A 25,063-nucleotide genomic window follows, 5' to 3' on the forward strand; every position below is an offset into this window, starting at 1 on the left:
TAATGCTAGATGCTAAGTCATTGCTAAGGCATAGTGATGAAATGTTATGTGGAGAGGTCCTGCTAGCAGAGGGATGCTGAGATAAGGGAACAAAGATGTATTGATGGAATTTGCTTGGCCAAGAACAGAGTAAACACAAACATGAGAAATCAGCATACATTTGTCTGTGCTATGTGCTCAAGGTCTACAGCTTGGAATGGTAGCACAGCCCACACATCAGCCTCTTTGCTACGAAAGGATTACAGGTGCCTGCACTCAGATGACCCCTGGAAAGGAATCCAAATATCAAAAGAGCTGCATTGCTAGACCTGGGCATGTTCTCTCTCTGTCCTTCATTTAGAAATTTTTATATTATTATTCCATACCTGTCCAAATGAAGAAAGAATCACTGAATACCCTTTCCAGCCAGCTAGTCCTTGACTTACATCCTCAACAACTGTGCATTAACAACAGAAAACAACAGATGGAACCACTGTATTTACTTCTGTCACACTGAGCCTTGTGCAAAAGAAGTAGATTTTTTGGTTTAGGGATTTTTCAAAGCTTAACATACATTTATGGTGACATCCCCCTGAGATTTAACTGTGAATGTTAAGAAAAGCAACGCACCACAGCACTATGCTGCAGACCAGACTGCCCTTCAGGCAGGAGTGTTCTGCTTGGAAAAATTGCTTCCTTCTCAAAAAAAAAAAAAAGAACTCCTGCCATAGATGCCAAGTATCCTGGGTTATGTTTTTGTTCAGAATAGATATAATGTAGTTACATTCTGTGCTTTCTCAGTTGACAGGTAACTCAAACAAATATTACCCAGGAGGAGCAAAATGTAAATTTGACCATGAGCAATCACAGCAAATAACTGACAAGGTCATAGCCTAGGAACAGCATTTACACAGAATTTGCCCTGAAAAGAGAAGGGTGAAGTAAGAATCAGCTGCACAAAGAACTATTTGCATCTTCTGCCTTCAGTGCAAGAAGAATAAACAACCAAATTAAGCTATCAAGATATTCCTTACGTGTCTTTCCAGTGAAAGGCTATTTCTACATTAGCAAATGCAAACTTCCCAGAGTAACAGCGTGGTCCTAGAGGACAGTGAGCAGTTGGAGCCTTGTCCCTGATTCTCTCTCAGCCTTGGACTAATCATGTTACTTTTTTCTAGGTGTCCACAGTTTCTATAATAATGGATAACAGGAAACTTCACCTCACAAGCACTGCAAGGGTTGCATGGATATCTTATCTATTTCACCTCTTTGGGAGTCAAGCCTTAGTTTCTATAGACAGGACATCAAACCCACACAATAGGTGAATAGCCCCGGATTACACAGCATCAGCATGCATTCAACACCAGGCTGCTGCCTCCATGCCTGTGCCCAGCCTCTCCTGCTTTCATTACAAAGTATGAATTCAAGACATTTCTTCCAATATACACAATGAAATGACAATATGGAAAGTCAAATAAAAAGTATATTCATGCATATATATTATATATATATATAAAGGTTTTCTTCGACACCAGACCTCCGACTTCATGCTTATTATATGCACCCACTTGGACACCAGATGAAGGTATTACCCATTTTTTTTCCTATTGATTACTTTGTCCTCTGAAAACCAGGTTAATCTCTGCTTTTTGGGAAAGAGGAATTCAGGAACTGGGATGCCAGTGCAGCGCATCAGCCTGGCTGGTTCATTGCCCCTTTTCCAGTAGTGGCAGGCACAAGAATTTTCTGGGAAAGGTGTCAGAAACCCTGCAGCAACCTGCTGCTTGGCAGATTCCCTTCCTATGTCAGACAGTTAGATCTGGATCTGTGAAGGCTCCCTGTGCTGCTTACTGTGAGGAGGTAACCGAGCTACTGAAAAGCAGCTCCAAGTGTAAACCCACAGTATTTTATCACATACTTTTAAAATAGAATATTGTAACTCTTTTGGTTGCTGGGGACTGCAGGACTGCCTGATACACCTTGCACTGGATGGGGTACAGGAGAGGGTTTCTTCTGGAAAACCAGAAGGCTGCCACAGCAAAAAGTGTCACATGCCTTCCCATGATCTCCAGAAAGATTAAGTGGCTGTTACACCCTTACTGCTAATTTTTGTGCAGTTCCTTCACTCTGGGCTCCCCAGGACACCCAGGAATATTCTTAGCTTCATGCCCTCCTTGGAAAGACCTGAGCCCTCTTCCCGTTTCCCATTCCTCTAATAATTCACTCCCACGACTGGGCTCCAGGGTCTGGCCGCTGACCGGAGCACCAGCCGGGTTCAATGCCCGGGGCAGCTGCCCTCGCTAAGTGCCGGACGCAGACCCCTCCGCCTCCCCGCCATGCAGCAGGACCAACTTTTTTCCGCAGGGGCCCGCTGGGCTGCTCCGTTCTCGGCGGCTGCCGAGTTCGGAGAAGGCACAGCCCCGCTTACCCCGCTCTGTCCCTGCCCGCAGCGGGGGGCTCTGACCAGGCATCTCCGCCCCCCACCACCCCGGGGAGCCCCGCGGCGCCTCGCCCGGGACCCGCCGAGCTCCGCGCCGCAGGTGACCCCCCGGGGGAGGGCAGGGGCCGGGAGCGGCCGGGGGAGGGGGCGAGGGGCGGGGAGGCCGGGCTCGGGGGGTCGCTGTCAGCGGCTCGGCTCGGGGCACGGCTCGGCACGGCGCGGCTCGGCAGCGCACAGCTCGGCTCGGCTCCGCGCAACGCCCCGCGCCATGCTCCGGAGCTGCCCCGGCGCGGGGCTCGTCCTGGCGGCGGCCGCCGCGCTCTGCCTCGGCGAGGCGGGAGGCAAGGTAACCCCCGCGGCACCGGGCACCCCAGCGCGGCGCGGACAGCGGCAAACTCGACGGGAAGGGATCGGCGTGCGGCGGGGAGGGGGATCCGCCGGGGAGAGGGGAAGCACCGGGAGTCCCGGGACGGGGGTTGCAGCCGTGCTGCCGGGACGAAGGATGCGCCGCGGCTCCCGGGAGGAGGGATGCAGCGGAGCTGCCCCCTCGCTCCCCTCGGCCCCTGCCCGCCCTGCGGCGGGGTTTGGCTGAGCCTCTCCAGGGCTGGCTGGTGACTCGCCTCGGAGTCCGAAAGGCACCAGGAGACACGACGCTGCGGAAGCCTATCTCTGGTCACCCTCTCCAGTACAGCCATATCCAAAATCCGGTGCAAGCCCCTTGGAAACCGATAGAACAGCATTTCCAGCGGAAATCGGAGCACTTGCCCAAAGGCAGCCCTAGCAAGGAGCAGCCTGGCATAAGGAGTCCAAACAAACCACCCTGTATTACTGTCCCCATGCTCTCCAGTCTTGTGCACCTCGTCTGTAGTACGGAGAACAGGTAAACCCTGCAAATGACAGCTAACAGCTGACGGGGACCTTGCACGGGCTGGGAGTCACTGGGTAAGCACTGGAGAAAACAGAGCAGTGATGGAAAGGCAAAGAAAGAAGCACAGAGTACCCCAAAACTAGGAGAGTCACAGAGCAAACAGCTGCTCTGTGCTTTGGGAAGGGTGAACAGTCCTGGTCCTGCTGAAGTGAGTGGGACTTTTCCTGTGGACCCTGACAGGAGCAAGATTTGCACTTCTGGTAGAGATTCTCAGATCTATAAAACACGAGCCACTACAGTGTAAGAAAATCATATTCTGTACATCTATGTCTTTTCTTATGTGCATATATACATATAAACAACAAAGGTGGGGGTTGTTTTCTCTGGTGGAAAACAGCATTGTAATTCTGCCTGCTACACCAACTCCCTGCCACCGCACATATGAACACAGCACTGACTTTGTGGTTGCAAGGAAGATGGTTTATCTCACTCTGATATCTTAGTGAAGATAGCAAGAACTTCTGAATTAAGCCACATTTCTGGCACTGAAGTACTGAGTATTAACTTCACAACAGTGCACACTTAAACCTATTGAATTGTATAGTTGTGGGGTTTTGTCTTTTCTGTCTCTTTTAACTCAGAATTTCATTGTGGAACCTGCAAGCTTACCCTCATCCAGCTGCATACTTCTCTTATTAAAATACATAACTTGCTTGCTGCCCTCAGTTATTACATCCTTCCTGTGCTAGTTGTGTTCTAAGTTTGCCTGTACAGTCACTAGATGGACCAAGTATTAGCTGTGTGATGTACTCTTGGGTGTGAATGGCATTGGTGGGACATCAGCAAGCTGTATTATTTTTGCTTAATTTTTCTTTTTACTATGTTTCCTAGACAACTTCTGTTGTTCTCTACCTCTGAAATCAGAACTGATTTCCCCTCAGGCAGTATCTGAACTAAAGTACTGACCAACAGCACTACAGAAAATGAACTGCCTCTGTAATGAAGAAGCAGCAGCCTCCTGCATACTTTCCCAGACTTGACTTGTGTCAATTACTCTTTAGATCATATGTTACCTATAGTCTGTTAACATACTGGACACTTTCTTTTGCAGAAAGAAACATAGGCATTGTCTATTGCTTCTTTTCTAAACATGACAGTGAAATCTGTGTGTGCAAATAGACGTGTGTGTACATCTCTTGCTCCCGGGTTCTTTTAAGGTTTTTTTTTTAAGTTGCACTTGCTCTTCACTCATCAAGGACTGCACTATGTTGCATAGGCTTCATTATTTTTATCCTTTTTTTTGGCTACATTTTGATAGTGTTGCTATGCTAGTAAAAAAATATACATCCCACTCAAAGTTGGTGGTTCAAATGTAGTTCTAGTTAGCAGTTGAAAAAAGATATGCAAAGATTTATGAGAAACGAATTGTCTTCTGGCTTAGAGTTAACAATATAAAACCATAACAGAAACTCCTTTGGCAAGGGCAAAGTCTGCCTTGAGGGTCAGGAAACAGAATTATTCTTTTCATCCAGGAAGGTGGTCTCTGCCACTCAAAGCCCAGGAACTTTGGGATGCTGTGAGGTTGTGTGGATGTTTGAAACATATTTTGTGGCAAAGTAGAGCTCTCTCTGGAATCCTTCAGTGAGTACTATAGCAGTGTAAAAATAGGAGCTAGATCAAATGAAAGAAAATTTCAAGATAAGGTATGTGATGTTTCCTCCTGTGTGTCTGTATCAGATGGAACAAGATGTGCAGATAAGTGGCTTGTTTATCCTGAAGGAAGAATGTAAGCCTGATGAAATAATAACAGAGTCAAAATTATGTCTCTGTATGTCCATAAAATAGAACCTGTTTAAGCAAATTCCTATGGAGAAGGTCTCTATGTCAGTGCCATCCTTCATCTAGTATTATTCTGTTCACTTGGTGGCTTAAAGAAAAAAATCAAGCCTTTCTTATTCTTATAAGAGAAGAAATCTTAGCAATCCTAGACCCTCCAGTGACAAACATAGTCCTGCTCCCAGTGAGCAATATGGCAAAATTCCTGCTGGTTTCAGAGGGAGCACGATCCTTCCCAAGATCAGTGAAGGAGTGAAAAAAAAATAAAATAAATCAACTACTAAAATATGCACCTCAATTAGCAAAGAATGTGACCTGATTAGTAAAGTGTATGAAATTTCAGCTATTAAATTCTACAGCTCTGATCAACAAAGCACACTGCACAATTGGCAATGTATCCAGAATCTCAACTACTGTACTAGTCTCCTACCAGATCAACCAAGCATGCAGCTGAATCAGTAAGTTATGCAACTGGAGCAGCAAAATATGCACTTCTGATTAGGGGGGAAGGGTACGGAAAACCTTAAATGTTTTAAATTGACACAGAATAGATCTGTTTAGTAATCCACCTCTACCTAAGAAAAGTGGTGGCAAAATACGTAACTTTTATCAAGGATTTCCGGACAACTGCTGGACTGAAAAAGTATTACATCCCTCAAATGGCTTAGTGTCTGCTAGCCGCAGCCCTGTTCTTTACCAGATGTCCTGCACATCTGGTTCCAATCCCAGCTGCTGCCAGGTGTGTGGGCTATTTTAGTAGCACTTTAATGTGATTTTTAGGTCCAGGTAGCTTTTGTTTTATAGGTCACTGTAAAGAAATGTATATGCACACCAGGGTGTCTTTCTGTCTCAAGAAATTAAGCCAGTCAAGACAAATAAGGCACCTTCAAAGAATGTGAAAGTTTTGTTGGCAATGAGCTTGATACTGATTCATCTTTTCACTGTTTGTGAAAGTGCTCTGTGCTTTAGGAGAGGAGAAATATAGGTCTTTCCTATTTTCTTTATATCTTGATTAATTGCCACAGCTGCATCCTATTGTGTTTACAATGTACCTTGGCAGATATTTACTGTACAGAGAGTTTGGGTGTTTGGCCAGCTTGGGGAGCAGCAACGTCCATATATTCTGAAGCAGTAAAGCAGATCCTTCCTAGCTTGTGTGTATGTGCTTTAAAAATCCATCCTTCATAGCTGGTTCTAATCTTCAGAAGTTGTTTTTGCTTTGAATTACTATTTTTGTTTTATACAGAAGACCTGCAGGTTGTTCTACTTTCATAACGGTGCAGTTCCAGGATTTCTATAAACTACCTTTTTTTTAATGTCTGGAAGTAAACTCTGTTACACTGCCTGTGCTCAAGGAAAGCATGGGAATAGCTTTGTTTTATTGCACTTTTCACTGCAGTACCCAGAAAGCTGAAACATTATTCAAGTCTAAGAAATATCTAGGCTTGGGGTTGCTTTTTGTTTTGTTTATTTTAATCCACTACAGTTAGTACCTAAAACTGGCTAGCACTGAACTTCTTGTTTACAAGATTTCTGCCTCCTTTTCAGGCCAGTCCAATGAATGATCCTATTTAGTTCGTTTTCCTGTTTAAAATATTTTCTACTGAGTTCCAGAGCAGTGCCCTTAAAACATAATTGATTTGGGTCATTGAACCTTTATTTTTCATGTATGTTAGTTTGCACCCCGCCACTGGTCTGACTGGTATTTCAATTAGAAAAACGCAGGCAGATTTCTCCTAGAGGCTAAAGTTCACGTGGAGTCTCTGGTGAAATAAGATCCTGGAGTACATATCCCTGGAACTGGGCAATGATTTGTAACTTTTTTTTAATTCTCTGTCTGGCCAGAATGTTGTAAATCTGGCGCTCACTTGTTAGCTTCACGCTAAGCAGCAATAATGTCCACAGTGTTTTAGTCCTGATAATTCTAATTACTGAAGCACTGAAGAAGCTGAAAGCTGAGAAGATGGACAAGGCTGGCCTCGGGTCCTGCCCAGCACATGGGACTCTCTCTTTGTACCCCTGAACCATAATTCTCTTGTTTGCCAAGGGCAGCAATGGAAGCAACAGCCAAGGTAAGAGAAGTAAGGCAGTGGCAGAAGATTTCTGGAACAATGTTGGTAATCTTTATGCAGAAGAAGCTAAAAGAGTGCAGAACCGCTAGAGTTGACAACCACCCTTGGGATGAAAATGCTGAAGTCATTTTTGTTTCTTTACTATCTAAGTAGGCTGAAGCAAACAATCCTGTTGCACTGGTTTAAAAAGATCCAGCAAACAAGCTTTCCTGTGGTAACCAGGAAATTACTATTCTTCCCACCTGCTTCTTTGCATGACAGATGAGGAATGGTGGTAAAAGGTTCAAGCCTCTTTCTTCCTGCCTATCTTTCTTCTTAAAAATAGAGAACTTGTGACGTGTTTGGTACCAGAGAATGACTACCCAGCAGTAGTGTAGCTAGATCAGATATGGTATAGCAACCCATTCCATTACACACTATTATTATGACAAGGTCAGTCTATGCAGACCAGATATCTCAGGTCTATAAATAACAATAAATGATAAATATTAAACTTGGTGTTTAGATAATTCCTTGAGTGTGGAAAGTACTAAGTAGGAAAATAATCCTCTTCTACTTGTACAAATTGCCAGCAAGAGGAGGGCAGAACAGGGACAGGGCACTATGGGGTCTTGCAATAATATGTGGAACAATTATACAGAAGTAGGGAAAAGCCTTAATGGCAGCCTTAGTTCTCAAACTCAATGCAAGAACCTTCTAATTCCTCTTACAGGTTCTCAGGAGCAAATGGCCTTATGGTTCATTTTGAATATCCTTACTCATGAAATTGGCAATGAAAAGGAGGTTCCTTTTTTAGAGGAAAAAAGGCTAATTTGCCTATATTTTCTTTCTAGAATTCTTGAGGCCTTACTGGAGTGCACAGAAGTCATCTGGGACTTCAGGAGAATATAAATCAAGCCATAAGTACTGCTGGCTTGGTTTAGTAATGATGTACATTGAGTACAACATCTGTATTTGGGTTTGGGTGGAGTCCTTTCATGGTAGAAGAGTTGGTAATACTTTTACAGCACCTTTCATCAGAGGATTTCAGAGTTTCACAAATATCTAATTAAAGAAACTATGAAATTATGTGAAATCCTTAGTCCTGGGGGAGTACAGGCAGTACCATTATGCTTCAATATAAAGCAGGGGTGGGTGGTGTTCAAAGTGGCAAAACAAAAGCAAATTTGCCAAATGCAAGCCATAACCTGCTGTGCTATCTCATTTTCATCTAGTATTTCATTCTTCTCATTTCTTTATATTAGCAGCCAGGTTGCAACATCAAACCAGCTAAACAAAATGGGCTGGTACAAACCTCCATTCAGACCTACTGTCAGCTCTGAAGAAGGGAGTTTTGGAATTTCACTGATCTTTTACTGATCTGTTTCCACAGTGCTTCATTATTGTGTTGAGGAGTAACAGGACCATAGTAGGACTCAGGTGCCAAGAATGCCAATAAGGACAGCTTCCTGAATGCAGGAGATCTGGGATGAAATGCCTTTCAAAGTCCAACCTGATCCAGATCCCAGATAGCTCAGCCTTTCCAAGGAGGGTGTGCCTGCTCTGTACTGTACTTCATTTGGGATTAGCAACAGGGGATTGAATCCACTTGTTCTACTTAACTCTAGCCCTCCCCTGGTCTTGCTTAGTAAATATTTCACTGTTTTGAATTAATTTTCTCTAAGTTTTTATTAAAGGATTTTTTTTTCTGGATTTGACTTAAAATTTGGAGCCTTTACTGCTAGACTGGGGGCTTGACGCCCAGGCTGCCCATCCCTTTGTCCTTCTATCTGTGTTATAGATCTGCATGGGTGGGCAGTTCAGGTGAATCCAAGACCTCACTATTTGAATACAAGGGCCCCAAGGAATTGTTCATCAAGACTAACTTTAAATGCAAGCTTAGCAGGCTGAACACTTTGATTTGCCTCTAAAATCAACAGTAACTTATTACAGGTTTCCTGGTTGAAACTTGAATGGGGAAGAAGAAAGGATGTCTGCAAAGCACATTTATTTGGAAAAATAAACTGCTCACTGGTTAGGGCCCTATAACAACAAACCCAGCGCTTAGTTTTACCTCTGGCTGCAGTATCTGTGATACTTTTTTCTGCTTTCTCCCACACCCTCCCTGCTGTGCCCTCATGGTCTCTCCTTATGTGTAGGCAGTAAAGTAAGATTTACAAGCATTCTGCTCTCTGAAATCCTGGCAAAGGTGGAGTCTTGGAAATTTCCCTTTGCAGAGTGCACAAGAGGAGAGTAATCCTGGAACGAGGTGGGGAAAAGTGCTGCTGTTTGTATACCATCCAAAACTAAGGATGTGCATCCAGGCCTTAACAGACCTCTGTATGCCCAGCCTCAGCCATAGCAATGGCTTATTTAGGAGCTTAAAAATATTGCATGAAAGGGAGAGGGTTTTTCTTTGCTTGCCATTTAAGGATCACTATCCATGTCTTCTGCATAAGCCCTCTCACCTGCTAGTAACATTTAGTGAAACAACAACCCAGTTCCTAAACAGTTGCAGCAACAACTCCACAGTATGCTAGTGGCAATAAGGAATATTTGCAGGTTTTGGCTTTCACGTGTGGAGTGCTTCCTTCTCTATATGTTTCTACAATAGACTTCCAACATGTGAAATATCTGAAGTGTCTGGATGAAACAATAGGGTCATGCAGCTGGAGCACAAACAGCTCTCTTTTATTTGCAAGGCCAGTTTACACATATATGTGGTTTTTGTTTGTTTTTAAAGATCCAAATTTATTTCCTGGGAAGTAGCCAGCAGACTTTGCATGGGATCGCCTTTCAGTTCCCTTTTCTTCTGTTTCTGGTACTTTCTAAACAAAACAAAGTGGTTTCAGGCACCTAAGCTGCATATGGATTTCATTATTTAAATTTCTCCCACTTCTCTGGGAGGTTATATATATATAAACTTAATTTGGGAACACTAGTTTTACAGATTCCTGTGAACAGACATGACTTGCTCAATGGACTTTTATACTGAACTCTACAAGCAAACTTTTACTGCAGTGCTTTGTTTTGTTATATTATTTCATCTGGTTACCAAGAAGTTCAAAGAGTCTGACCATGTTTTCTACTCTTTAATTTGAGCTGCTTTGGCCTGTTCGATTTATAGAAAATGAAAACCAGATTGATCTTCCGGAAACTTCCTCATCACCCCTGTTAGTTCTCACCAACCCTATCGTTTACTGTTAATTTCTTCTATGCTGTGTTGTGTACACTTCGTTAATGAGAACTTGCTCTAGTAGGAAAAAAAAAAAAGACCTATGTTGACCTATTAAAACCCTGAAGCAAATGGCCATGGCATCTTGAACTCTTCATTACACTGCCTTACTTTTATTTAGTATGGTCCCATCATATTCACGATTATTTGCCTGAGGAGACACTCTAAATGATGGCTTTGTTTCTCTTTCTAAAGCTTTACATTTTTTTGTATGTTTGAATGAGGGTATTTGCTGAAGAAAACAAACAAAACCACCAAACAACAAAACTTCAAACTCTAGAATAGGGATAGCAGCTTTGTATAGATGTAGGATCATATCTGATCTGGCAACTTGCCTCTTTGTTGGGAGAGTCTCTGTCTGTTGCATGTCCAGTCACAAGAGTTAGCACTTGGGTTTTTTCTCCCCTGCAAGGATTAGTCTGAAAAGACCACAAGAAAAGCTGGTTGTTGATGTGAATTCTAGCACTCCCTGGTGGGTGTTATCTAAGCTATTGTATGTTTTCTTAGCCATAAAAGATAATGCTGGGTTGAAAGAGAAAACTCAGTGTTCAGACTGCTCTCATAATGACATGTCTCACTTGCATTTGTTGCACGAACATAGCATGATAAATTTATGAGATACTAGTGACAGGTTTCTGCTTAATGTAGTTCTACTTTATGAGTGTAATAGTTATAGCCCCCAAGGGAACATTGCACAGTTAAGTGGGTCTTTCCAAGAACTGGATTTGCATGTTTAGATGGATTTTTCATAGGAAAACAATCTAGCTTTTGTCCCTTTCAGAACAAAATGAGAAGAGGAAATTAATATTGCAATGTGGGTCTGCAGTGAAGGATGAAGAAGACTTCAGAATAAGACCTGGCACCTAGTTTCTAGTAAAATCACCTGGATATAAATATATCAGTGAAATTAAAGAAAAAATTGGAAATGTCCTATGCCTTGGCCTAGGTCTCTTTGAGAGCATTTCTATCTGTATTTGATGCTCCTACCAATATTTTATCCCCTTCATAAGCGTGTCTTCTACTTGACAATTGCTGAATAATCGGTGAATGCCAGGGTTACTCCTATGGTGGTAAGTTCAACCTGGGAAATTGTCAGGTAGCAAATACACCCATAGACTACCAGGCTGCTGCCAAGCCCAGAGAAAAACTATTTATCATATTAATTTCTAGCCTGAAAAATCTAAATCAAAGAAAGAACTGGGTAAGTAGAGAGAACTCTACTTAGACAGAATTACATAGCTGTAACTTGCAAGACACCTTGTAGGTGACTCCAACTCATTCTTAATTAAAGAACTGAAAGAGGAGAACTAAAACTTCTGCCTATTTATGATATGGGGGAAAAGAGCAAGAATGTTTCATTGTCTTTCCAATATCCTGAGATTTCAGCTATGAACCTTTAGGGAGCTGAGTTAGTTAGCCAGTAAGCCTCCTAAAATCCCACCCTGGCTGACAGGGGGAGTTACCCTTTCAGAGGGCCATTAAGACCATCTCTAACTCGTGCTCTCAATTTCTCTCTGCAGGAGAGAGGCAAGCCAAATTAGCCAGCAAAGCCCCATACCCAGAGCTGGGTCATCTTCATTATTTGCCTTACATAGGAATCTTACATCAGTTACTCTGGCCTAATAAGGATAAACTGGTTTTCTCACCTGAGTGTCCCAAAACCAGCATAGCATTAGGCTGTCTTTCCCCTGGTTGCTCTGAACGCAAGCACAAAATGTCAAGGTACAATGTATGCCCACACTGCATATACTGCTGATCATCCTATGGAAAGCTGTGCTGTTCCATGGATGATTGTTCAGAAAACAGCCGCTATTTGTGTCTCTGGGAACAAGCATTTTTTTGTAAGGAGAAAAAGGCATTGCATCTCTGGAGTTAAATGAGGTCTGTTGTTCTCCACAGAAACTGGAGTGCGTCGCTGTGCCTGGTGGTTGTTGGAGCACCCGGGTTTGTTTTTATGTGATTTTCCTTTTCCCCACCTCCTGTTCTCTGAGAGGATCAAGGAGGAGGGATAGATGGTGACCTCATGGTGCAATTATGCAATCTGCTTGAGGCCAGGTATCAAAATACACTGCAGCTGTGAAGCTGGGACCTTGCGGTAGCTGGGGGGCCAGGGCCTCTCAGCTCTAATGAGATCGCTGACCTTCTCCTGCCACTTCTTCTGCGGCTGCTTTGATTCACAGAGATTTGTTGTGGCAATGGCCTGCCTAACGGTTTGGCAAGCTGCTGTAGGAACTGCTGTGTCTATGGGCAGGCACTAGGAGCTGGCCTCGGAGACCCAGAGCAGGTGAGGGTATCCTGAGCCCTGCCAGCCTCCTCCCATCCCGACAGAGCCTATTTAGCGTCTTCCAAAGGTATGCAAACATTACCACCCTCCCTGATCATTCTTTGTTCCTAAGTGAGGAGATCTGTTCTCTGTTGAAATAAAGCAGCGCCTTCCAAGCAATCCTGTTGTGACGCTTGAGCTCAGGGCTCAGCTGCAGCAAAGTCACATATGGGAAGAATAAGAGAAAATAGCATGCCTACAGTCTGAGGCATATTTGGGCCTCCAAGTCTCGTTCAGATTTTGCATTCTTTGCTTTAATTGCTGCACTGAATTCCTGCTTCCCTGCTCTACTCTTCTACCAATATTTTCCTTGTTTCCTGCAGCAACAGGCTTTCATAGTTTCCTCCCCTTCCTACCTGCAGATTTATTCTCTTCAAATGTCCCACTAAAACCAACATAAATCTTGCTGATAGGTGTGAAAACAGGGCCCTGTGAAGCTGTCTGATGTATGCCAAGAAGCACTGTAAGTCAGAATATATAATACAAGAGAAAATGGGATTCGCAGAGTGGAAATGTCACATCCATAATCACTTTTATGTGGTGGAACTGCCACTACCCCCCACTGAAATATCAGAGCATCTGTTAAAAAATGCAGTTTTGGTTTTACTTAAATCCGGCAGGTTGCACTCACTTCAAGAAATATTAGACCCTTGTTTAAAAACATGAGTGCAACTGCTCTGTTGCCGTAAATGTGTTAAAAGCAAATGTATGCTCGGCTCAGTTTCAGAGTCCCACAACTGAACCCTATTCAGTGCTTGTTTATGTGAATTTGCTCAAGGAGCAAAGAGTGAATATAAAGTGTGTGTGCAGGTACATAGGTTTGTGTTGAGGGAGGGTTACTGGGAGGTCAAGGGAGATCTCGCAGCAAAGAAGATACTCTAATGATTGATGAGAACTCTCGTATATCATTCTCAAATAGATCACAGTTAAGGACTGGAAAAAGGAAACAGGGAAAACGCTCTCCTAATAACTAAGCAAAGTACTGGCAAGTTTTGTTACACTCTGTCAATCTCATGTTTTTATCTATTTCTGCCAGGTCTGCTACCTTCAATCATTCAGAGATACTTGAAGAGGTGCCCTAAAATGGGATGAGAGAGTCTCCTTTTGCTGTTGTCTCATGCTTTAAACAGCCAAGGCAACTTGGCAGAGGGGGAAATGGGAATTCCAAGGCACTTCCAGGAATTCTTGTACTGCTAGGTAGAAAAATAGGTTAGATGTGCGACTGCTGTATCTAGTTCATGCTAATGAAAGAAAATAAACCTTGCATGCAAAGATGAGCTGAAAATGCAAAATTAAGTAGAGCACTAATTTTATAAAGTTTCTATTTAACTTTGTCCTCTACTTGGAAAAAGTCCTACCAGCTTTGATCTCTAGATCAGTCAGCTAGTGAAGTAAATGTGGTCACTTCTTCAACTAATAGGCTGGAGTTTTATATCTTACTCTTGGGATAATCTTTCCTCAGATCCTGTATTTGATGAGCATCCAAAAAGCTCAGACTTCCCTAACTTGGAAATACTGTGAGAGAACTTGGAGCTTTCGCTGGGAACCACAAGAATTGTGTTTCTGGTAGCTTTGCAGCTAGTTGCAGCCACGTCAGCAAGTAAAGACTTGTCTTGGTTTTCCTCCCTAAACTGGGATTGTAGAATGACCACTTTCCCTTTTTCCTTCTTGTTTTCTTTTTAAAACCCTAAGTTTAACATCTTCTTTCTGCTCTGGCTGAAAGTTTGGGCCACTTCAGATTTCATCTCAGGTGGTTGGCTCTATTCAAATGTCCTCATGAGTCCAAGTAATCTTTATCTCAGAATGAGCCTCCTGTCTTTGGAGGTAAGATGGGGGAAGTAACTGAGATACTGTACCTCACCCCACAAGTTTAGAGCAATTGCAAAGATGTTGATGGAGACAGAGCTTTAAAGAGGTACCCAGGGCAGAATAAAATGTGAAGGAGCTGGTGAGGTAGTTTCAAAGCATTGCCAATTCTTTGGGAGAAACACACATGTGTGTGCATGTGTGCACATAAGATGTTTTAGATTTTGGAAAGGTGAGGGATGTAAATAAAACTTGCTGGATTTTCACCCCACTACAGTGAGCTCAAATGGCTAAATTTAGTCATCCAGACTGAACAATCTTGGATTCTCACAATGCATCCAGAAACTAACTGCCTACCTCTGTGGCTGCTGTTGAACCAGCTGTAGGCTGACAAGATAAGGTTACTATAGAACTGCCATAGACTGTTTGCAGTCCTGTTCTGGCAACAGGCAGTTGCAGTGGATTTTGTATTTTACATGAAGCAAAAAACTGTATGTGGGTTTGGAGTAGAAAAGGGTTCTCCCTTTTCTACTCCAAAAAATAATAAGTAAAGGATCATTTATGTGTGTGTGGGGGGGATACTGTACAGGAAGAGACAAAACAAAATAATTCTTTGGTCAAAAGTACAGGATCATAACTAACTGTTTTCACTTCAAAGGGCCTAATGTCTGCATAAATGGCTTTTATGCTTACTTTCACTCATTACTCTAGCATTAAATCTAGTACATATCTTCAAGCAGAGACCAAAAGGAAGCCTTTAACTTGGATAAGGGGATAATACCCATCTGTTCCTGAAAAAGCTAATAAATGCAGTACCTCTTAAATGTTCAGTTTGGAGTATAGTGGATTATTCCTTCCCTGTCATTTCTAAAAAGAAGTGGAAGTGACATTTTTAAGTTTGCCTGAAACTGGAAATCCATGTGAGAAATGTACAGAAGCTGAGAAGGACGAAATAGGTTATGATCTTTGCACACTGTTTCCTTGCAAGCCTGCAACTGGGTATCATTATGAAGTGTGTGGCTTGGCCCCTGATGGTGTCTTGGAAATGCAGTGGCTTAGTTCCAGTTTCCTCTGCTGAGGCTTTCATTCTGACTCGGGGTACACACCAAGAGAACTTGCCATTTCCTGGGCGAGTACATTATATAAGAAAATAAACTACACTGGACAGGTCACAAGCCAGAGAATCTGAGATTGTACTCACAGGGGAATGACAAACATCAAGACAGGATGCCTTCTTTCATCTTCCTTGAAATAAATACACTTTAAAAATAAACAGTCTTTGGGATGCAAGACAGCATCCTCCAGGATGCTGCAAAGAGCTGCTTCTTGTAACCAGTATTAACATGAATAAAGAAAATTCACTACTTCACATTTTTGAGCCTCAACAAAAACTGAATACAAATGGACTGAGGGTTTCCCTAGCCAGGACCTTGCATCACTTTGTTTCCACTTCTCTTCAGCAGGACTTATGTCTTTACAAGCTAAACCACATAGCCATATCACCTTCTCTTAGCAGGTACACGTCCCAGCATCCTCTCCACATTCCCTCTGGGCTCCCTGCATCATCTCATGCCAGAAGCAGTTCTTTCTTAGAGGCAGGACAGAGAAACTTAAGAAACTGAGCCTCGCTTGACTGCTTCTAGTGATTCAGGCAGAGGCTGGTACCCATCACTGAAGACTGCTTGTGGGCCAGCTCAAGGCTGCCACAAATTGCCATTCATGGCTTTTTGCAAGACCCTCCTAGAGGCTTTGAGTATGGCTTTGCTCTGGTGGAAGCAGCCAGGAAGGGTCTCTTGGCTTTCATATAGGGTGCTGCAAGAACTTGTCCTGTCCTGGCAAAATTAAGAGCTTGCTTATGTGCATGCCTCTGATTTAGCTCATCTGGTGCCTTCTTCAGCAGTAATTGTGATTAAAGAAAATGTACTAATTAAATTATTCTTGTAGTGAGTGGGATTCTATTAGAATGTGTTGGTTCCCTGATGAAATTCCTACTGGAATAATGCAGAGGGGCTCCAGGGATACATTTGTAGATGTTGTGCAAATGAAGAACAGAGTTGAGGGTTATGTTACTCAGATGATGATGATTACTCTTTCTTGTGCTTGATTGGGCTGCATAATAAACTCCCATCTGGCCAAAATAATTATTTTCTCGCTTTCCTGCATGGGAATTGTGGTTTTTACAAGTGCCACCTGCTTCTTGAGAGCTCTATGCACACAGGTGTATAGGGCCCGGTTTGAAGAAATAACATCCTGGCTTTGTGCTGCACCTCTACCTATCAAGGGTTTGCTCGCATCTTTGAGAGATGGTGCTCCTCAGGAAGCAGACACTGATGCTTGTGGTGAGATTTCTGAACAATGGCTTGCAGTCACTTGTGGCCACATCTATTCCAACCCAGCATAGCTTTATGCTTAAGAAAAACTCCCAGGCTTGGAGTTTATGGGTTTATTGCAAACCTACACTTCAGAGAGCAGCAGAGCATTCATCCTACCACTGACAGAATCACCTATGAGGCCCTACACAAGGTCCTTCTTGTACTCCTTAGCCCTGTGTTTCCTGGTGCAGAGGCTTTATTACTCCTTAAATATATGTATCTTAATTAAGTAGCTCAAAGCTGGTGCCAGTATTAACTACTCGTTTCTACAGAGTCTGAATGTCAGCACAGGAGGAGGTAAATGCATGACAATAGGGCATTTTTTAGTAACCGGCATAGATTTAAGCTTCCGAGTGGGCTGTGTAGTGTGAAAAGGGGAAATGCAACATCTTGGCATGTTCTGAAATATCCGACTATTGAGTTTCTGGCCAACAAGCTATAGCTGAGATTTGAGTACTTCTCTGGAACCTGCGAAATGCTGTTCCCCAGTTATCCTAACTCAGAAGACAGGTAGGGTATGTCTGACCACAGTAGGCAGGAGGTTCATCTCAACACAGTGGTTTCAAACATTTGGGACTCCCAGACAGAATGTGAAGTACTGAAAAGCAGATGAACAGGACTGGTAATCTGTTTCACCCTGCTCATAACTAACCTAATTGGCGTGGGCATATATCATGTTGTTTTTAAAAAGCACAACAACCTGTCATTTACAAAGATTAAAAGTGTGCCAAATTTTCTGCGTGCCTCTGTCAAGAGCCCACGAATCTATAACTTGCTGCAGAAAGGAACATCTGTATCTAATTGATGAAACTCAGCCTTCATAATGCATTATTCAAATGAACAGTTTTGTCAGTAATTCAGTTGTGGATTATAAATTAATCAGAAAACTTCCCCCCCCTCGGACCTATCTTGCATTTTCTGTCCCTTGTGGGTTTTTTTCCTGGTGTCAGAGCAAGTCTTGAAGCTTTTCAGTCTCCCAAGCCATAACAAATGTATAATTCCTCCACTGCTGTGACCTTTCAGCCATATTGCACAGATCCCCTCCTGCCCAGATGATGCAGGATACCTGTTGGGATTCAGCTAGATACTGCAGCCAACTGCTGGCTACATGGCTCGTAGGGGAACAAGAGGCATTTGAGTCTGAACCTGAGACTCCTTGGATATATAGAGAGTCTGCAAGATATTTCTTTCCAAATGATGACATATTCAAGTGAAAATGAAGGCAGGAAAGGGAGCCTATCCTGAGAGCGGGGGCAAGGGATTTATGGAGGGTGCGCTTACCCATTCAGCACTTTGGTGATTAATCCCACATGATCCACTGAGCTGATGGATGCTGCTTTTGGGTGTTAACAAAGTCTTCTGGTAGTAGAGGTGGAGCTGTGAACACCTCCAAGCGCCTTCTCAGTGTCTGAAAAAAGGCAACTAGATCAGTTCACATATTCCTCAAAATAAAATCTCAACCCTCAATCACTGCTAATTTAAGGGGGTTTGGGCCAATCTGTAATCCTCCCACATCCAGGAGTACCACCCTGCAATAGCAGCAGTTCTGGTGCACATTCTGGCTCCAAAACTGGGTACATATTTTAGTTGAAAAGTTAGGCATTATTTACTGTTTCTTGCTATACAAATATCTTATTTAAATGTGAGCTCAAAAGACTATCATGGGACAAAGGTAATTCTGCACTGATATTCCAGAACAAAGGCAAGTCTGTGTCCCTGCCTGTGGCAGAAGAGTTGGAACTCGATGATCTTTAAGGTCCCTTACAACCCAAACCATTCTGTGCTTCTGTGAAGTCTGCACTGATATTAGAATCATAGAATAGTTAGGGTTGGAAAGGACCTTAACATCATCTAGTTCCAACCCCCCTGCCATGGGCAGGGACACCTCCTACTAAACTATATTCCCTATATTCTGAGATATAGGGAAGGAATATGAGAGAAATCACAGTTAAGCCCTCTTTCCTTCTTCCTAGTATAGGAGCAATCCTCCTGCTGAGGGAAGAGCAGCATACTCACTGCAAACCAGCTAGTTTTTAGCAAAATCCAAGGGACAACAAATGTAACTAATTCTGATGTGAATTAGCAAATGGATCTAAATTGACATAAAATTTTGCTATTTTCACCTGGATTTTTATCATGAATTAGCTAATTCAGACTAAACTTAAAAATTTTACATCCTAGGGAACAGATCAGTAAATTTATATTAATTTATTTTGGTATTACATGCTGTGGAACTTCTAAGGCATTAGATTGAGAATAATATGTATTTGGCACATGAATACAGTTTCTTTTCCGCTTGAGACCTCAAGACATAGTCCAGCCCAGGTGCCTTAAATGTGAAGCCTGTAGTTTATCCCACTATAATTAACATAAGCTTTGATTTAAATTATACTTTTAAAACTCAAAGATTGTATTTCAAGTTGAATATAGAATACAATTTCCACCCATGTTGATGGTTTTGTCCTTTTTTACTGTCATCCACCCTGAAATAACACAGAATATGAACAGCACCTGCTGGAAAAAAAAGGTCATCCCTTGCAAAACAGGTCTGGCTTTTTCTTTTCATTTAAGGCATTTAAGGACTTTTAACCTTTGGCATTACATTTTATTTTTTTTCCCTTTCCATTTCAATATGAGCCAAGGGGAGGGACTAAGAGAAGAAAAAAAATCTGGAGTATTTTGATCCTTGTGGCTTTATATGGACTTCATAAGCTTTGTCTGTTCTACTGCCAAGCTTCCTTTGTGTTTAAATAGATAACAGACCAAGATGACAAATCATTTCCAATAAACCCCCCCCACCAAACCCAAAGCATTCCCTTTCTTTTCCAATTAATGCTTGTAAAACCATGCTCCAAGACAAGGTTTGTGACCTAAGTACTTCTGATTTATTTTTCCTCATTTCAAAACCAATTGCCCAGGGTGCAGATGGGGATCTGTGCTCTCCAAATTTATGGAAGAGTCTTGAAAAAAAAACTCTTAGAGTGTCTCTGGGAGAAGGTAGTTGTAAATATGATGTGTGAAAGCAGCCATGTGTACCTTTAGAGAAGAAGCAGCATGGTAGTTAGTGCCACCATTTGTGGACTTCCTTCCTCTTTGGAGTCCACAGACTATTTATGGAGAAAGAAGAAATAGCAAATGTCACATAGGATTATTGCTGTGTTACATAAACTGCACGTTGATTGCTATTTTACTAGTGAAAACTGGTATCTGCTATCACTATTTTGATTTGCATCAAAACCACCCAGATTTTATTGCTTACTGAAGTAAATAAGGCTGAATTTGAAACAGAAGGTGAGTTGGATGTATGAATCATGGGTAATCATCAACCCAAGGGTCTGGGTTTTCAACATTAAAGAAATGGTTTTGTAATGAAAATAACAGAGTTCAGGATGCTATGGTGACACAGTTTTTCTTTACCTTCTCAAGATTTTTATCACACAACCAGCTGTTTAGGGCAACAAATCTCTGTGGTCAAAAAGTTGTATGCTAGCCAGCAGCAGAAATGGATGCTACTATGATCAGTAATAGAAAGTGATTATAATGTGAATTACTCATCTGGGTTATATTTCTGTGGAGGTTGATCATTCAGTATACACTTCCATAGTCTCTAGGAGTGGCTTGCCATACAAGACCTATTAGATTAATGCTCCAAATGGGAAAGTAGAAAATAGACTTGTACGAGCTTACTGAATTCCCCTTTCTTGAGGATATCTTATATGAGTCCCTGAAGGGAAGGAATAGAACCTTCAGTAGGTCTAGCAGACTGCATTCTGGATACGATCTCTGGCAAGATGTAAGCTTATTTGTTTTCTTTCCCAGGTGTATTATTCCTGTGGTGCAGTGGTGGAATCGATGGAAAGAGGCCTGATTTTATCACCAGGTTTTCCAAACAACTACTACCCAGGGACACACTGTGTTTGGCAGTTTTTCATTCCCATGAGAACCCATCTTATCTTGGAAATTTTTGACTTTGACATTTTTGAGAGCTCTAGTGAAACTCCAACCCCCTGGGATGGCTTTTCAGCCCCCGCTAAAACAGGAAACAGAGACATTCCTTCTCTTGAGGAAAACCTGGACTTTGATCTCCATACTACAAAACCATCCCTCCAGACCTGGATGTCAAAGGTGGCTCAGAATCTGAGCAGCACAGGAGATCAGCCAAAGGACCTTCCTAGTCACCTGGATGACCTTCCAGGGACAACCTCAAAAAAAGATGAAGCCAAACAAGCATCCGAAGAAAACCAGTCGAAGCAGATGAAGGAACCTAAAGCAATTACCAAGGCTCAAACAGAAGAACTGCCATTCCCTGTGGCTGGCAGTGCCACAATGCAGAAGCAAAATACCAGTGGCCTGGAAACAGATTTGAAGGAGAAAATCTTGCTGGCCCACCTAGCTGCTAGTGAGGGAGCTGAAGTTACAGTAGAGAGCCAGACTTTTCCCACAACAGAATTGCCTGTGGAAGTATCCTCCAGCCCACAGTCAGCAGTGGACATATGTCCCCATGATGTACTATATGTTTCTGATCTCATCACATTTTCCTCTCGCTTCTGTGGACCAAATTCACCTTTAAACAAGACTATGGTCTTTGGTTCATCTCTGGAAATGGTTGAGGTTATCATGGAACTGATCACTACCACAGACCGAGGCCGAGGCTTTGCAATGCTCTTTGAATACAAGAACATCACCGAACCCAACACTGTAGATGCTGTGAGGCAGGGGAGAAAGGAAAATATGATGATGCTGGCAATTGTAACAGGGATTGCCTTCTTTGCACTTGCTTTGCTCTTTGCACTCTACATAACTTGCAGGTAAGATGATGAATATCTGAGCCTTTGAAGCATGTGATATTATCCATTAAGGAAAAAGACCAGAAAACAATGTTTTGTTTCCTTTGCTCTGCTAATGCTTGCTGTCCTTTAGACGTAGTAGTGTGTGGATACAGTGGAGATCAATGCCAGTCACTACTCCTGCCCTAGGTGCTTTAGTTTCCTTTGCTAGTTCTACAACTTCTGTGCCTCAAATTTATTTTATTTCTCCTCTACAAATACCTGAAGGGTGCTGACTTTCTTGGGCATTATTTTGTTTCAGTGGCAGTGCTGCCTCTGAACCTCAGTTCTGGGACACTAACAAATACAGAACAAAGATCATTCTTCCTCTAGTCTCCTGAGCAGGCTGACCTGACAGCCACAGCATCTTCTCACAGCGATTCCAGTTTGCCTCTAACCATCACTAATGCTCTGCAGAAAGGTACACAATAACAAAAGTATTGCCACTTAGAATTAAGATTTACAGTACTTTCCAGTCTGTAGCATGTTTTATCCAAAAGACTGCACAGACATTTTAATTGCAATACACTTCATGTGTTAAGCAGTCATCTGCACATCCTTTGACTACTGAAGGGCTGAGTGCCATACTGCAGTACCTGTCATTGTCCCCCAAATGTCATCTGAAATGACATGGTCAAGTGAGCTGATGGTCAGGCTGAGCTACTGATTTTCATGTACTGATGCTAACTAGTTAAATGGCTAAAACAAGCCAGTGACAAAAATATCCCTTTCCAGTCAATTGCTTTCATTTTATATGTTTCTTTTCCTTAGATTGCTCAGGAGAAAGCTTCTCTACCTCAGTATATGTTTGCATTTTTCCAACTAACTCCCTAGTGAAAACATTTTTGTAGAAACAGTGATTTTTTTTTTTTTCCCTTCCAACAAATTCAAAACAGAGCCCAAGCTCCCCAGGTTTTTGTCAGAATAAACATATTTCAAACATTTTGACTTCAATGAAAACATCAGGTAGACTGACACAAGTACTGTTCCTTACAGGGGTTCCACTGTGGTGGACTGGGTATTAGTAATAGCACTCATTTCCCAGTGGCAGCATGCAACTCATCTGTCTTCACTCTTCCTGCATCCCCTGCCTCATCTATTGTGCATCCTCCCACCCAAAAGGTGTCAGGATTTCCCAGCCACTCCTAGTCCTTGAGGTTAGCTTGATAGAGGAATTTTGCTTTCCTTGTCCTTTTGGAGGCTGCTTTTGTAGCTCTCGCTGAATAAATATAAAATGTAGGCCATTATACTGGGTATAAGAGGATGTGGGCAAGGTGGTGAGGCTTAAATATACTCTCTCTTGCTGCATATAGAAATTCCTGCTTTCAGAGTCTGAGCTTTTCATAGTTGTAAGAGTTAAACTTGCATATGTTACATCTAACTAACCTTTTTCCTTTTCAAAGAACTTGCAGAACATTAATTTAGACCACAATTTTTTGCTAGCTCTAAAGGAAAACGTCTGGTGGAAAATGTCTTCCAGAAACCAAACACTTCATTTTTATACCCTTTCCAATCTTCAAAAGAGAAACATGCTCCCTTCACCATGGCAGCAGTCTGGGCTGATCCACATGTTGAGCTGGCTGTTCTTGCTCCATTACCCCTATTTAATTTCACTGTAACTATCCATGAAGTAGAGTATTATTCAAACCAAGAAGTACACTGGCAATCTGAGATTTTACTGGCTGAACTTTACTCTCTGTAGCCTCTTTGGAAAGTCAGGCCATGCTGCTCACATGCACAATCTGGCTTTTTGCTTGTCAGATGTTTACAAAAGTAATACTCTGCTCTCGCTGACCAACAGAGAAGAACTGAATGCATTTTTTCTCTTCATACAAATGTTTGTATGTTCTGGTCACTGCAAATACATCCTGCTGGGGTCCTATGCTGCAGGACCAGGATTAGACTCACTTTTTACGCTGGCGTTTATGCTTTTTCATTGCTCTATGTCTCTTGTTTTAAAAGGAAGGTACACCTCAGTCAGCTCTTGACTGTATATAGAGACTATCCCTAGTCCTTTATCTTCTTGAAAGGCCATTTACTATCCCAGCTGCCTATATTGCCTCCATGCTATTCCAAGGAGGCCTTCATAACAATACTTTATTTCTCATCAAACTTAAAGTATTTAAGCATGATATGACACATGTGGAAGTGGTGCCATGACCTGTGCTGAGTGATCTCACTTGTATTGCACTGGAAGAGTTGTCTTTTACCCTTTACTGTGCTAACTGCTTCAAGGATCTCGGTCCCTTCCCCAGAACTGCTGGCACTGGTCAGAGCTCACCTATACTTCCCAGCTGTGGGTTTTTAATGCAGCTTGAAATAAGACGACAGAGGCTGTTAAGCACATCTAAACTTTTTTTTCAGTTTGAGCCCACGAAGCTCTATTTGATGCTTCTTGCCCTAAATAGGGCTTGAAATCAGGTGTCAAATGCATATTAGCCACAGTGTCTCCTCACTGCAGAAGAGGTCAGAATGGCAAGGGGTGGGCTGAGGGGAGAAATGAAAATACTTTAACAATGCAGCATGCTCAGAAATGGGACCACATCTCTGAGGCATGGTAATGCTTGTCCTGGCTGGAGCATGACATTGCAAAGGGTGCTAATAGTAACCTTAAGGCTTTTGGCCTTGCAAACTTACCTTCCACTTTCTTTTCTCTTTGTTCTTTACTTGTTCCTCAGGTACCAGGTTTAGCTGTATTCCCCCCCCCCCCCCCATTTCTATATGCTGCTCTTGCTAGGCTAAAAGTAGCAGGCTCTGCCTTGCCAGGGGTAGAAATGGCCCGGGATGGGCTTGGCACCTACCGCCAATCCAATGCACCAAGTCGTCAGCAGTGTCTGCTCAGGCTCATTGCATTCAGCCAGGGCAAAGCTCTCTGGGGAAACTCCAAGTCTCTGCCACACTGCAGCTTTTGTTTGCTGTTTGGGGAGGGAATGAAAGCTTCAGTTGTTAGTTGGCCAATAATTCTAATTACTTTTGGCCAAGAGGCCTGGCTCGAGTAATGGGGTAATTTTTACTTTCTTTCCCAAGCCCCAAGAACAACAGACATGTCCACCTTATTTAATTTTAATCCTGTCCAATGCAGTCAGACTTTTGCTTGATGGTTGCAACTCATGGATTGCAACTGCATTTTACATCTGCATAGCCTGCCAATGACCTGTTTCCAATTACACCCCCCCGCAGCTATTTCAAGTCATCATGCACTGCCATCTCATTCCATGCAAGCTACCCTGCCAATCACTGCATGCAGCCTCACCATTACCTGGGGCTAAAATTCTGCTTCATCATATAATGCCTTCTTAGAGAATCCTCATCACTCCTGCGCTAAAA

At 42.6% G+C, this 25,063-nt stretch overlaps 1 protein-coding gene across 1 annotated transcript in view; it reads left to right on the forward strand.

Annotated features, from left to right (window-relative positions):
* Positions 1 to 2,573: 2,573 nt before the first annotated feature.
* The window catches only part of LOC130602276 (uncharacterized), a 32,490-nt gene continuing 10,000 nt past the window's right edge, over positions 2,574 to 25,063 (forward strand). The window contains exons 1-2 of the mRNA XM_057415019.1: positions 2,574 to 2,765; positions 20,730 to 21,718. Of these exons, the coding sequence (XP_057271002.1) occupies positions 2,688 to 2,765; positions 20,730 to 21,718 (1,067 nt within the window). The 5' untranslated portion in view covers positions 2,574 to 2,687. The remainder of the gene's footprint in view (positions 2,766 to 20,729; positions 21,719 to 25,063) is intronic.

Source organism: Pezoporus wallicus, unplaced genomic scaffold (genome assembly GCF_028554395.1).
Source record: "Pezoporus wallicus isolate ANWC-B61680 ecotype Strahan unplaced genomic scaffold, APGP_CSIRO_Pwel_v1 contig_8047, whole genome shotgun sequence".
NCBI lineage: Eukaryota > Metazoa > Chordata > Aves > Psittaciformes > Psittacidae > Pezoporus > Pezoporus wallicus.